The 15,782-nt window shown below is 46.6% G+C and overlaps 1 gene segment (V, D, J or C); it reads left to right on the forward strand.

The window, feature by feature from the left end:
• Positions 1 to 803: 803 nt before the first annotated feature.
• On the forward strand, positions 804 to 15,181 carry LOC136376052 (immunoglobulin heavy variable 3-74-like). The segment is given in 3 exon segments: positions 804 to 978; positions 13,934 to 14,254; positions 15,153 to 15,181. Coding segments are annotated over 3 exon segments (525 nt in total).
• The last annotated feature ends 601 nt before the right edge of the window (positions 15,182 to 15,782 follow it).

Here is a 15,782-nt window from a genome sequence, read left to right on the forward strand (position 1 = left end):
GTCCCTCGGTGACGACGACAGCACACTACTGAAAGCAGTGTGATAGGGTTCCTCTCCTGCCCTCTTCAAAGGACTGTGATGGTTACAGAGACTGTGCACTGAGGATCAGGAATTAATGAGACAAAGTTGATGAGTGATTCTCTGAATCATTCATTACGTATCTGAAATGTCACTGAGGTCATCACATTTGCCAGGTGCACTGTTTTTCTCACCTGTTCCAAAGTTGGTTCTCCACACACAGCTCTATAAAGTGCTCTCAGAGGTCAGTTCATGTTTCCACAACCTCTCCATCACCTCCATGAATGTCTTTATTCTCAGGGCCTCTGATCCCAGTGACAGAGAAACATCTTCGTATCTCTCAGTCTTATTTGTGTCTGAAGGTTAAGAACTCAGAGGTACTTAGGGCCAAGGCATCAACACCAACGTGCACACAATGTTCACTCACATGATCTACAGCCTGTGATCTCTTCCCAGGTGTGTACTTGTCTCCATCCCTGAAGTGTAGGTAACACTAGAATACAGATGTTCATTCATGCTCTCATTACATACAGGGGTTTCTGGAACCTCACGGGGCAGGACGCACTCTGGCCTTGAGTTGATTCAGGAGAGCTCTGGGGCAGTGAGGAGGAGCACAGGCCCAGATGCCGACCTCACTGTTACTGTATGAGGACATGTGGACATTCCCAAACATACATATGATTTTGTATTTATTTACTGAAATATTACGAGAGACATTCACCTGCACTGACACACTGCCTTCTCTGTAGGTCTCCACCCCAGAGCTCCCTATATAGCAAAAGGACATGCAAATAGGGCCATCTCTGCTCATAAAAAACAGTCCAGCCCTGACCCTGCAGCTCTCGGAGACAAACCCGCCCTGGGGTTCCATGGTGTGTCCATTTCAGATAAGGACAGGACGCGGACCCCAGACCATGGAGTTTGGACTCTTCTGGGTTTTCTTTGTTGCTATTGTAAGAGGTAATTTTTATAAAACAAGAAACTGGGTATGTGAGTGTGACTCAGAGAATCAATGAACATGTGACATTTTCCTAACCAGGACATCTTTGTGTTTGCAGGTGTCCAGTGTGAGGTGCAGCTGCTGGAGTCTGGGGGAGGCTTGGTGCAGCCTGGGGGGTCTCTGAGACTCTCCTGTGCAGCCTCAGGATTCACCATCTTAGGTTACTGGATGGGCTGGGTCCGCCAGGTTCCAGGGAAGAGGTTTCAGTGGGTTTGTGAAATTAATCCCGATGGAGATACTGCAATCTACGAAGACTCTGTGAAGGGCCGATTCACCATCTCCAGAGACGATGTCAAGAACATGGTGCATCTGCAAATGAACAGCCTGAGAGCCGAGGACACGGCCGTGTATTACTGTGTGAGATACACAGCGAGGGGAAGTCAGTGTGAGCCCAGACACAAACCTCCCTGCAGGAGGGGCCGCCACCACCAGGGGGCGCTCCGGGTCTCTGAACACAAGGACCGTCAGGAGCAGGTGCGGTTGGAGGGGAAGGGCTGGTATCTGTGTGGTTTCCTCCTCATGTCACAGTTCCCCTCAGGGAACCTCTCTGGGTTCCTGTCTGCACTTTCCTCTGATGTCTCTGGGTTAGAAAAGTCTGTTGTAAAGACAGTCAGAATTCTTTCATGGACAGAGGCAGAGAGTCTTATTCAGCCTCTCTTGTGCCCAAAAAGCAATTAACAATCAAATCCTCTGACCTACATCAGCTTAATCCAACCAGACTCTCTGCTGGACTCACAGTGCAGCTCAGCTCCCCCAGCCCAGCGTCCCATCCAGCCAGCTGGCGGCAGGACACATGCTGCTGGACAGCGGAGACCTGGGACGAATGAACCCAGAGCTCGAGAAGGAGACCCACGGTGGTGAAGGTCATTGAGTTGACATCATGCTCATAGCACGAAGAGTAGCAGACACCACACAGAGGCAGAGGGACCCCGACACCTTGTTATGTGTGTCCTGGCCGATGGAAAACACACACACCACAGGGACAGGGAGTGCTTATTATATAAAACTTGAGATCGCTGGGAAGCACAGAGAAGGGCCATCAGCAAGTCAGACGTGCTTTGATGAAGCCGGGACGGAGACAGGCTCAGGGCTTCTGTTCTGTCCAGGTCGTGGTGGAGAAAGGGAGGAATTCTGTGTACTGGGGCTTGTGTGGGTTCAGTCTCCCAGTTACAGCTGAAGGGGAGACCACGTCCTTACCAGAGAAGATCAGGATGATAGAGAAGAGGCAAATATAAGCATTCAGTTGTCAGCAGTCACACATAAAGTAGAGTCTGACTACCTATTCTACAGAAAATTAGAAGAGAAATAATTATAAGTAATCGAATGATGACAGTGATGATGATAAGGACTGAGTCAGGGTTCCTCCAATAAACTTACAGCCCCATCACCATGGCTCCTTCAGATAGGGGTGTCCCGTCCCCCCCTGTAAGCCAAGAGATCTCAAAGACAGAGTTCCAAATATTATGCAGCTGTGCTGATCCTTGATGTGACCAGATCAACAATGACCCCAAAACTATCCAAGCTCTAATCCCCTGGGTCTGTGAGGTTGTGACCTTACACAACAGAGACACCGTACACTGTGCATGTGGGACACAGGAGTCCCCTTCCCACCAGTTTGCAACGACATGTCCCTTATATCTTTTGATCCTCTCCTGCAGAAGCTTTAACATTTCTATTTCTGAAAAATTTCATTTTATGATTATTTAGGTATTTTCTAAGATAACAGGAGTTATCTCTCTAATGTCTTGTCCTTTCTTTTGGGCATTTGTAAGAAGAGTCTATTTCTTTAAGTGAGAGGACAGCAATAGAGAGGCAGACTCCTCCATGTGACCTGAATGGGATTCACCCAGCAACCCCCATCTGGGGACAATGATGGACCAACCAAGCCATCCAGAACCCCTGGGGCCAACGGTTGAACTGACTGAGCCCCTGACTGAGAGAGGGGGAGAGAGAGAAAAGAGAGAGAGGGAGGGAAAGAAGAGCAGACGGTTGTCTGTCATGTGTGCCCTGACTGAGGAGCAAACCTGAATGTCTGCACACTAGTCTCATGCTCTATCCACTGAGAAAACCACACAGGGTTACAAGCAGAGTCTTTAAATATGTATTTCTAGTAAAACTCTGTTTGTTAGAATCAGACATATTTCTTTCACGTGCCTCAAAATAAATACAGCATCCCCTCCTCACCACGCTCCAAAGTCACTTCCAGATTTATGGGTGATTTTTACAGCAGATTCTATTCCTGGTACCAGAACCTGTTCTAGCCCCTGTGGCTGCTGCTACTCGTCATCCTGGATGATGGAGGCTCACCACTATTTAGGGTGCTTCCTGTAAATCTCTCAAAGCAGTACCTAGAAAATGAAATAGCAATGAACTAACTTAATTAAATTTAAAACTTTTTTCCCACCAAACCACAAAAATTCTGGTAAAGAGATCAAGAGATAATCCTAAACAGAGAGTATACATTTCTAAATTCATATGTTGCAGAAGGAGATGTGAGCACGACACATGAAGAGCACTGTGTGTCATGTGGAGAGCCCAGAACGTGAGACCACAGTGACGTTCTAAGAGGCTCTATTGCAGCAAAGCTGGCCTGGATGCTGATGACGGCTCCATGGCCTCTACTTCAGGCGCTATAATAGCTCCGGCTGCAGAAGAGCAACGGCTCAGATGGGACACAGCGAGGGGAAGTCAGTGTGAGCCCAGACACAAACCTCCCTGCGGGGACGGGAGGGCCGGGCTGCAGGGGGCGCTCAGGACACCAGGGGGCGCTCCGGACCCACGGAGCCTGAAACCAACCCCAGGAGCAGGTGCAGAGGGAGGTGGGGAAGGAAGGGGCTTCCTGTGGGAGCAGGGTTTCCTCTCAAAGCTCTCAGCTGCATCCAGGGGCACTTCTTCCTTCTTCTCTGTGGCTCTAATTTCTCATATCCTCACTGCAACAAAGGAGGAAATAGCATTGTTTCTTTGCCGATGACAAATCTTCAGTGACTGGGGACCTCTCTGTCACCAAGACTCTACACGTTCTGTTATTTTTTCCTCACAAAGTGAATCGCAACTTTCTTGGAAATTAAATAGAACAGTGAACTCTGCGGTCCTACTTGAAGTGTTTGTTTCAGAAGAACGAATCCTTTTTGTCATACACATATAAATACAAATATATATGAATCATTATTTGTGTGTGATAGAAGCTACAAAGGGACAAGAATCGTCTCATTTGCAAGTAAACAATATAGGTAAAATTCAGCAATGGCGTGTTATTTAGAAAAAAACCTCAATTGATAATGAAACAACATGGGTCGATATCAGTGATTATCAGTGAATGAAGCAGTCTCAGAAATTACAAACTGGATGTCCTAGGTGCTCACGCAGCCACCAGAGGACCACCGTGGTGTGGCTGGGCTTCCTCCCTTGCTTGCCCACTCCCAGGTGGAAAACCCCACGCCCTGCAGGGGGCGCCTTCCCTCACTTTCAGCAGGACTCTGAGGGACGGATGGCTCCACACACTGAAGTAAATGCATGCAGGATCCAGGGATGGACAGTGTCCTCAGTCAGGGTCTGACACCTCTCCTGACAGCACCTGTCTCCTCCAGGTGCCTCCATCTTTGGTTCTCTCCTGTGAGCGCGCAGGACCCCGGGCAGCCGGCACTCCACTGCTCCACGTCCCCTGCAATCGCCCTTCCCACGTCCAGGTCCAGCTGCCCACAACCTACTGATAATGACGTCATCTCCATGGACTGGGTCTGGAGCTCCATTTGATGGCTTATCCAGCTGAGCCCTGACAAAACCGTGAGGCAGGTACTGCAACAGCTGCTAGGGACAAGGATGGCTTGTCCTTCTTCAGTAGGAGCTGAGGCTCAGTGTAGGGTGACTGACAGCTCCCCATCTCGATGTCCTGCCTGCCCAGAAGGTGAACCTCTGGCAAACATGTACGGGTGATGCCGTCAGGAATCCAGCATCCTCAGGAGAGCTGTGCCCTGGATGCAGCCTCCATCCAAGAGTGCAGCTGAAGAGGGAGGGAAGAAATCCTGATTTTTGGAGACTGCATGGATCTCAGTCTTAGAGGGATCAACCTGGGGCTGACCGAGGGACATGGATGTCCCCTCTGGTAAGAGAGCCCTGTGAGCTGAAGCTGGGTCCAAGAAGCCCGTGTCCTGGCTGCATCTGCCTGCAGAGTTTTACTTCTTATCTCCACAGGATACAGTTGTGATGGGTTAGAGGTTCCAGTTTCCAGGAAGAATTGTTTCTCTTTGGGGAGAGTGAGGGTGTTCTTGAGTCTGGGGCTGTGACTGCTTCCTTATTTGGTGTGGTTCAGTAGGGGACGTTCAGGACACAACAGGGGGCATGAGCACACACTCACACACATACACAACACACATCCACACACACACACACACACACACAATACACACACGTGTCTCATCCTTTGAACAGGTGCCGATGGAGTTTCAGGGCTTTTATCCTGTTGTGATCTAGGGCTTGCTTTCCACATTGAGTGTCCCAAGGGAACCTTTGCCTTTAATTATTCTCTGTTTACCAGTGACATCTTGAATGCTATGAAAGGACACCAGAGTCAGGGTGGCTATAAAACTGGCATCTATCTCAGCTGTCCTGGGGGCTGGACTCCCAATACAGACACCAGCAGACTCAGTGTCTGAGGACCCACTTTCTGGTTCAGAGGGAGCCTTTCATAGTCCTGTGTCTTTGTGGGGGAATGGTGACAGAGTTCATAGGGACTTTATCTTGATGGCACCAGTCCTGTTCAAAATCCTTCACCTTCATGACATAATCACCACCAAACTCCACCGCCTTAGGGGAAGGGCACAAACCTTACTTCAATTGGGAGGTTATACCTGTTGTTCATTCACAAGCCAAAAATAACAAATATCAATGCAGGTTCAGGGCACATCTGAAAGCTTACTGCAAAATTAACTCCTTAATAATCATTGATCTGGATGGAAAGTATAAGCTTCACTGAACCTTCAGAAGAAACTCAGTGTTCATTCTGTGTGACGGGGTCTTGCCGGTGTGTTTTTAGATAAAACTTGAAGAACAAGAACCAGGAAGACACTTTGACAAGTGAGACTGTGGTAAAAACAGAACCTTTTCCCACCAAAGATTCTGTTTATTAAAAGGAAACACAAGTAGATCCAGCACAGCATGATTTCAAGTTATATATCTGGTCACATGATGTTTCCAGAATAAGAAAGAACTTTGCAGACTCCGTGGGATCTGGGGGCCATGTAAACTCAGGGCGCAGTGCTGAGTCACAGGGAGTGTGCAGTCAGAGAGGGCTCCTACCAAGGTGACAGTGTCCTTGCCTGAGAGCAACTCTATGCTCAAGTTCCTATTACATTACTCAGACCTCCTACATCCCTGTGGACACCACACCCTGAGAAGGCATTCCTCATTTAACTGAATAAGTTCTATATTTGGAAGATGCTGGTTTCTACACATTCATAATCATTGCTTCAGTTTTTAAATTTTATCAGCAAAATTTACTTGGTGGAATTACTTTGCGTTCTTTTTAAAATGCCTTGGGATGAGGAAGGTGTGTTGGCACCAAGAGCCACAGACACTATCACAGAAATTCCACATCAGGAACCAGAAGCTTCCCAGCTGTCCTGTTCCCTGGGTGGGGGTTATTCAGATCAAAGTAGACTCAGTGCAGCTTAAATTAAAATAAACAAGGTCTTTGACATGGAAACCCTCAAAATGTCCTTCGATAGACGATTGGATAAAGAAGTTGTGGTACATCTACAATGGAACATGACTCAACCATAAAAAATGGTGACATATTGTTTACAGCAATATGGTTAAACCATGAGAATATTATGCTAATTTAAAGACATAAATAGAAAAAAGCTAAGAGCTATGACTTTACATGTATATTAAATATAAAACTGAGACTCATGGACAAACAGAAAAGGGAGTGGTCACCAGAGGGAGGGGGATGGGTTCAAGCAGAGTAGAGTGGAAAATACATGGTGGTTGAAAACGATTTGAATTTGGGTGAAGGACACACAACACAATCAACAGTTCAAATGCTATTGAGATGCTTACAGAAAAACTAATTGTTCTTATGAATCATTGTAACTCCATTAAATTTAATTTGAAATAAATTTTAAAAACGAATTACTTGTCCCCTCCTTAATACTTTAAACTTTAAAGAATAATTTAAAACATAGTTTTCCAAATGAGCCTGGAGACCAAGCAAAGGAGGCTGTGCTGCTGGGTCAGAGGTCAGGGATCAGAGTTCATTGATCTGAAGTTGTCCATCCAACACTGGTCCAGTGTCATTCAGATTTCCAGGGAGCACACAGGCTAGTAGAGTCATAGAACCCCTGGACATGGACTTGCACGTATGTGGATCAGACAATTCATAGCATTACCTTCCAAGAGACAACATGAGTCCTAACCAAAGTCCATAATTTAGACACCCTGTCCTCCAGGACACTCTCCACGTCCCTAACACAGTGCTCCTCACAGTGATGACTTTCTACATGAGAGACTTTCTGTGCAGGTTGTGATATTAGTCTGCTGTTTCCATTGAAATTCAAGGTTGCATTTCCAACAGGGACAGCGAGGGGTCAGTCTGACCTGAGCAGAGTCTATTCATTTGTCCTATCACATTCAACATGAGAAATAAAAATTGCATCATTCAAATTGCTGCTGATGGCGGGGAGATCAGGGGTCATGGTGCCTCTGTGGTCTCGGTCTGGGACTTCCCAACCACCAAGGCACACAGAGCAACCTTGTCCTCTGAGTGTTTCAAAGTCTTAAAGGATTCAGAGTGTGCATGGAGGGGACAATGACAGATGCCACGATGGACCACAGGCCCAGCTGCAGCAGTAACAATTACACCTGACCTACTGACTCTCTCATTGTAATTTCCATCTGCATTAAAATGAGATAATCAATGGTCAAAATAATCTGGAAATGTTTTCTCAGAACATATGTATCCTGATTTATCAATGTCACTGCATTAAAATTACTAAAAATAAGCTTAAAAGTTAAAAAATTTAGATATTGTCTCAAGCCCCAGGTGAAAGAGTGGAGAGAACAGGGACTGTGTGAATCCTTGATTTTGGTCTTGGGCTCAACCCAGAACCTAGGAGCAGTGTATGTGGCAGTCCTCGGTGAACCTGACTCAGGTTTGCAATTTGAGGACCACATCCCAGGTGATATACAACCCTCTCCATTGTAGTGAGGACCCTTAGATCACTGAGGGATACAGCCTTGAGCTGTAGGTAAGACTAGAACAGAAGCTTTCACTCATGCCCTCACAACATAGAAAAGTTTCTGCAACCTCATTGGGCTGGTCCCACTCTGCCCTGGAATTGGTTCAGGGGAGCAGTGAAGACTTCTGAGGAGGGGAATAAGCCCAGATGGTGAGCTCACTGATGGTATATGAAGACACGTGGACAGTCTCAATCCTACATATGATTCTGTATTTATTTATTGAAACATTATGACAGACATTCACCTGCACTGAGGCACAAACCTCTCTGTCAGTCTCCACACTAGAGCTCCTTATATAGTAGGAGGACATGCAAATACTGCCCCCTCTGCTCATGAAAACCAGCCCAGCCCAGACCCTGCAGCTCTGGGACAGAAGCCCAACTTGGGATTCCTTGTTGTGCACATTCCCTGGAGAGGACACATCAGAGACCACTCAACATGGAGTATGGACTTTTCTGGGTTTTCCTTGTTGCGTTTTCAAGAGGTAATTTATGAAAAACTAAAGACACTGAGTATGTGAGTGAGTGTGACTGAAAGAATCAATGAATATATGACAGCTTCCTGACGAGGATGTATTTTTGTTTGCAGGTGTCCAGTGTGAGGTGCAGCTGGTGGAGTCTGGGGGAGGCTTGGTGCAGCCTGGGGGGTCTCTGAGACTCTCCTGTGCAGCCTCCGGATTCACCTTCAGTGACGACTGGATGGACTGGGTCCGCCAGGCTCCAGGGAAGGGGCTGGAGTGGGTTGGTGATATTAACAAGGATGGAAGTATTATAAACTACGCAGATTCTGTAAAGGGCAGGTTCACCATCTCCAGAGACAATGGCAAGAACACGCTGTATCTGCAAATGAACAGCCTGAGAGCCGAGGACACGGCCGTGTATTACTGTGCGAGACACAGTGAGCAGAATTCAGTGTGAGCCCAGACACAAACCTCCCTGTGGGGACGGGAGGGCCGCGCTGCAGGGGGCACTCAGGACACCAGGGGGCGCTCCGGACCACGGAGCCCGAGACCAGCCCCAGGAGCAGGTGCAGAGGGAGGTGGGGAAGGAAGGGGCTTCCTGTGGGAGCAGGGTTTCCTCTCAGAGCTCTCAGCTGCATCCAGGGGCACTTCTTCCTTCTTCTCTGTGGCACTACTTTCTTGTAATCTCACTGCACTACTGACCATTTTAAATATAAAGAAAAGATGTATTAAAAGGTACATAATTATTTCATACATTTAGTACTTAAATGAGAAAAATAACAAAGGAATAAAAAGTAGATTATTCTGTGAAAGAATTTTAAAAATTAATTGAAAATATTAAATAATGTCTGACAAAAAAACTATAAAACTCTTAAGGATATTTCAATATTGCTTCTTCAATGATGTTCTCACTAGCAATTGTATTTAACTATGGAAGGAATCTAGGGGTCTACGGACACATAGAACAACTATTGCCCTGACGAACATTAAAAAAAAACAGGGTTGCTTTCTTTTTGGTTTCTGAGCTTTGTGAATTATTTTTATACTTTGAATATTAACCCATTATCAAAGGTGTTGTTTGCAAATATAATGTCTCATTTAGCTGGCTGCCTATTTGTTTTGTTGTCAGATTCTTTGGCTGTGCAGAAGCTTGAGAACCTGAACAGACACTTCTCCCCAGGAGACATAAAAATACCAACAGATATATGAAAAGATGCTAATATTCATTAGCTATTTGAGAAATGCAGTTCAAAACCACAATGAGATACCACCACACACTTGTTAGATTGGATTATTATCAACAAGACAGGTAATAACAAATTTTGGAGGGGCTGTGGAGAAAGGGAACCCTCATTTACTGCTGGAGGGAAGGTAAATTACTATAACCATTCTGGAAGAAATTATGGTAGTTCCTCAAAAAATTAAGAGTACAACCACCATATGACCCATCAATCTTTCTACTCAGTATCTATCCCAAAATCTGGAAAAAATTGGTATGTAAAGACACATGTGCCCCCCATGTTCATTGAAGCATTATTCACAGTGGGCAAGGCATGGAAATTACCAAAGTGTCCCTTGATAGAGGATTGGATAAAGAAGATGTGGTACATGTATACAGTGGAATACTACTCAGCCATAGAAATGATGACATAGTGTAATTTAAGGAAACATGGGTGGCCCTTGAGAACATTATTCTGAGTGAAATAAGTAAATCAGAAAAAGCTAAAGACTGTACGATTTCACACATGGGTGGGTTATAAAACTGAAACACATGAACATGGATAAAATCGCTGTGGTTACCAGAAGGAGAGGGTGCAGTGAGTGAGGGTGTAGGGGAGAAAGCTGTAAAGATAAAGTGACAGATAAGGATTTGACTTTGGTGATTGGCAGATAACATAATCAACTGTTCAAATGCTGTAGAAATGCTTACCTGAAACCTATGCACTCTTATTGATCTATGTCATCTTGCTAAATTTATAATTTTGTATATAATAATAAATAAAATTTCACTGATTTATTCAATGAACAACAAGTTATGAGAAGTACTAAAACTTATATGGAATGTAAATATGTGATTTCCATATTGGGAAACTGCCCAGGCACCCACCATAGAGAGAACCCTGATGACAAGGGACATTTAACAGGTGGTCGCTGAACTCCAAGAAATTTACATATTGTTTCTGCTGAACAAGTGTGAGCCGGCAGAATCCTACCATTGTCTCTCCCCTCCATGCCCACCTGTCCCCACATGGGCCCTGCATTCTCACAGGCACACCTGGCCCCACAGTGATTAAGATCCTCCACCAGCACCTCCACCCACAGGTCTCTATCCTCCCCACCACACACATTCCTCGTGATCCTCATTCACTCAGGTGTAGGTGGAAATCCACTCCAACATTTTGTTTTAATAGTCAAAGTGTTTGTACTGTGATTTTTAAAAATATCTCTTTTTTAAAAAAACTTGTGATTACAGTAATATTTCAACCAGAAAAATCAGGATAATCCCCCCTGTCATCCCTTTAATCATCACAAGTGAATCACGACTGCTAACCATGTCCTATTAGAGAACACACACAGGTCCTAGCAGTAAAAATCTAGATATTCCTGAGGGTCAGTGTCGAGCCACTGTAGTAGCTTCAGGATCATGACATCAACTGCTCTTCCATATCTCAGGGTAGGTGAAGTTCCTGCACAATGGAAGCTGTGTGTGTGAGAGTCTGGGGTTTATCGGGTCTGGGTTGAGACATGGGTGGTACAGACACAAGGGTCCCTGTGCTGAGTCATTCTCCAGCACCACAGTCACCAGCATTCTTTGTGGAGCATGGCCCTTGGTGTGGCATCAGGTGTGGGGAGACAATGGTCCCACCCTCTGGACTCCTGCTCACCCCAATCCTGCAGAGATTAGGCCCTGCTGAAGATTCAGTGGCCTTGGCCAGGGGTACAGGCGTGCACAAACTCAGGTGGTGACAGTGACTCAGTTGACTGACATTGAGTTGGGGGCCATTCATTCACCTTCTTTTCAGAACATCTGGAAGCTCTAGGAAAGGGGCCTTCAGGTGGCTTCATAAAGCCCTTAATTTGGGTCTCTCTGAAGACACATTGGGGTTTATAAAGACCAATTGATTATGTCCATACATATTAAACCCTACAATGTCCCTGAGGGAGCATTCTGAAGTCAGGGCACAGCCTTCACACTGGAATAGATATTATAGAGGTCACTGGTCTGTGACTCCAGTCAGGACCTGCCTTTGATGGTCAACATCTGGGTAGCAGAGGCTCTCAGGACCCACAAGCTCAGGGCTGCTGCACCAGGACCAGGTGTAGAGAGAGCTGGGAGGGGTTTCCTCTAAGGTACAGCCTTTATAATGTTTTACTCAAATCCATGCTGCTTTATGTGCCTGTGACAGCTCATCAAACTCCCAGGCTCTTGGGGCCTCTATCTATCCACATGCACTCCAGCAGTCTGGAGGTCACAGCATGAAATCCCCTTCACTGGACTGAAACCATGTGGTGGCAGGACCACCCTTTCTCCAGAGGCTTTCGGGGAGTGCTGTGGTGTGAACACACGTGTTCCCCCCAATTTTATATGTTCAAATACTCTGTTCCCAAAAAGTATTATATAAGTAAGTAGAGCTTTGGGAGAATTTAGCTCATAATAATCCCGGCATGAGGGATTTGTTACTTTCTAAATGACCTGCAGAGAGTTTACTGGTCCCTTCCATCTTGTGACTACCCAGCAAGAACTTGTCTGACATGAACCAGGAAGAGGTTCCTCATCAGAAGGCACCATGTAGCACCCAGTTAGTGGACTTTTGGCCTCCAGAACTGTGGGTCATAAATGCATGTTGTTTATCATTTTCCAAATCCATGGCACTTTGTTATAGGAACCTGAACTCTCACACATGAGTGTTTTTCTCTATTTTTTTTCAGATTCTAGAACTGCATCCCTTGTCTCATGGTCTCCTCCTCCATCTCCCTGCACAGGAATTGGTCATCTGACCTCAGCGGTCTCATCACATTTTTCTTCTCCTAGAGGCTAATCTCAACCTTCCTGCCTCTAATGTAAACACTTATCTTATCAGGACCTAAGTAGGTTATCCATGAAAATCTTTGGATCACATAATCTATAAATTAATCAATTATGGCAACTTCTTATTTCCCCAGAGCAGTTATGAAAGGTGCTGTACAACTAGTTTAAAACTCCACCACCACCAGGTGTAAGGGTGCATTCCTTTCCCTGGACACACTGAGAGTTCAGTCCCTTCTGGGTCCTCGCACTTGCCAGGTCCATTCTCTCGCTCACCTGTTCCAATATTGGATCTACACACATCTCTCCTAAACGTGCTCTCATTGGAAAGTTAACTTTCCCACAGCCTCTCCATCAACTCCATGAATCTCTCAAGTTTCTCAGTGACTGTGATTCCAGTAACAGAAAAGCAATTTCTCAACACTCGGTTTATTATGTTTTTTTTTGTTTTGTTTTGTTTTTCTGGTCTTCATGAAGGTCCAGAGCCCAGAGTACTTTAGAGTCAAGGCACCAATATCAACACGTACATAAACTTCACTCTCACAAAATTTTCAGCCTGTGGTCTCTTCCCATGTGTGTACTTGTCTCCAGCCCTGAAGTGCAGATAATGGTAGAATACAGACGTTCATTTCTGCTCTCGTTACACACATTTGTCTCTGCAAACAAACGGGTTGGTTTCATTCTGCTCTTAAGCTGGTTCAGGGGAACAATGGGGACTAGTAGGGGGGAGTGCAGGCCCTGATGTGGGGCTGAGTGTTGCCAGATGTGGTCTCTAGGACATGCTCTAAACCTACATATGATTATTTTTATTCAATGTTTTCATGACAACCACACCCCACAGGATGCTAACACCTGCACTGAGGCACACCCTCTCTGCAGGTCTCCACACTGGAGCTCCTTACATAGTAGGAGGACATGCAAATAGGTCCTCTCTGCTTATAAACACCAGCCCAGCCCAGTTCCTGCAGCTCTGGGACAGGAGCCTAGCCCGGAATTCCTTGGTGTGCCCACTCTCTGGTCAGGACTGAACACAGAGCAGTCACCATGGAGTTTGGGCTCATCTGGGTTTTCCTTGTTGGTCTTTTAAGAGGTAATTTATATAGAACATGACATTGACTATATTTGTGAGTTTGATCGAGATAATCAATGAAAGTGTGACAGGTTACTGACCAGGACGTCTTTGTGTTTGCAGGTGTCCAGTGTGAGGTGCAGCTGTTGGAGTCTGGGGGAGGCTTGGTGCAGCCTGGGGGGTCTCTGAGACTCTCCTGTGCAGCCTCTGGATTCACCTTCAGTGACTACGGCATGAACTGGGTTCGCCAGGCTCCCGAGAAGAGGCTGGAGTGGCTCTCATACATTCGTTATGATGGTGCTAGTACAAGCTACGCAGACTCCGTGAAGGGCCGATTCACCATCTCCAGAGACAACGGCAAGAACACGCTGTATCTGCAAATGAGCAGCCTGAGAGCCGAGGACACGGCCGTGTATTACTGTGCGAGACACACAGCGAGGGGAAGTCAGTGTGAGCCCAGACACAAACCTCCCTGCGGGGACGGGACGGCCGGGCTGCAGGGGGCGCTCAGGACAGCAGGGGGCGCTCCGGACCCACGGAGCCCGAGACCAGCCCCAGGAGCAGGTGCAGAGGGAGGTGGGGAAGGAAGGGGCTTCCTGTGGGAGCAGGGTTTCCTCTCAAAGCTCACAGCTGCACCCAGGGGCACTTCTTCCTTTTTCTCTGTGGCTCTAATTTCTCATATTCTCCCTGCAGACAACAAACAAAGAGGTAACGTCTGTTTGCTGTTGATAGATTCACAGGGACAGGGGACCTCTCTGTCACCAAATCTGTATAAATCCTGTTATTCTTTATTCACAAAGTGAATTATCGTTTTCTTTGAAATTAAATATAGCATGCATCACTGCAATCTCACTAAAGTGTTTGCTCCAGAAGTATAAATCCTTATTTCATACAGAAAAAAAGATCAAATATATATATAATGTTATTCGTGATAAAAGCTACAAACAGCCAAAAGTCGTCCTCATCTGCAAATAAACAAAGAAATGTATCAATGCTGTGCTACTCGGAAAACAACAACAATAATCAATAGATAAAGCAACAAGAGAAGTGGATTCCAGTGATTATCAGTGAATGAAGCAGCCTGAAAAATTACTAACTGGATGTCCTGGGTGCTCACGCAGCCACCAGAGGACCACAGTGGTGTGGCTGGGCTTCATCCCTTGCTTGCCCACTCCCAGGTGGAAAATGCCATGCCCTGCAGGGGGTGTCTTCCCTCACTTTCAGCAGGACCCTGAGGGATGGACGGCTCTATTCACTGAAGTAAACGCACCCAGGCTCCAGGGATGGACCGTGTCCTCAGTCAGGGTCTGACACCTCTCCTGACAGCACCTGTCTCCTCCAGGTGCCTCCATCTTTGGTTCTCTCCTGTGAGCGCCAGGACCCCGGGCAGCCGGCACTCCACTGCTCCACGTCCCCTGCAATCGCCCTTCCCAACGCCCAGGCTCCAGCTGCCCACCCCCTACTGGAAATGACGTCATCTCCATGGACTGGGTCTGGAGCTCTATTTTATAGCTTTTCCAGCTGCTTCCTGAAAAACCGTGCGGCAGGTACTACAAGGACGGCTTGTCCTCCCTCAGTAGGAGCTGAGGCTCAGTGGAGGGTGAGTGGAAGCTCCTCATCTTGATGTCCTGCCTGCCCTGGGGGTGAACCCCTGCCACATGTACAGGCTTTGCCATCAAGGACCCAGGATCCCCAAAGAGTTGTGCCCTGGACGCTGCCCCTATCCATGAGTGGGGCTGAGGAGGGAGGGAAGAAGTCCTGGTTTTGGGGGACTACATGAATCTCATTTTCACAGGGACCAGCCTGGAGTTGAAGGAGGGACATTGATGTCCCCTCTGTGGTAAGACAGACCTGTGAGCTGGACCTGGGTCCAGGAAGCCAGAGTCCTGGCTGCAACCGCCTGCAGAATTTTTCTTCTTATCTCCACCGGATACAGTTATCATGGTTTAGACAGGGGTAGTCAATCTTTTTA

The sequence above is a fragment of the Saccopteryx leptura genome, chromosome 6, assembly GCF_036850995.1.
Source record: "Saccopteryx leptura isolate mSacLep1 chromosome 6, mSacLep1_pri_phased_curated, whole genome shotgun sequence".
Taxonomy (NCBI): domain Eukaryota; kingdom Metazoa; phylum Chordata; class Mammalia; order Chiroptera; family Emballonuridae; genus Saccopteryx; species Saccopteryx leptura.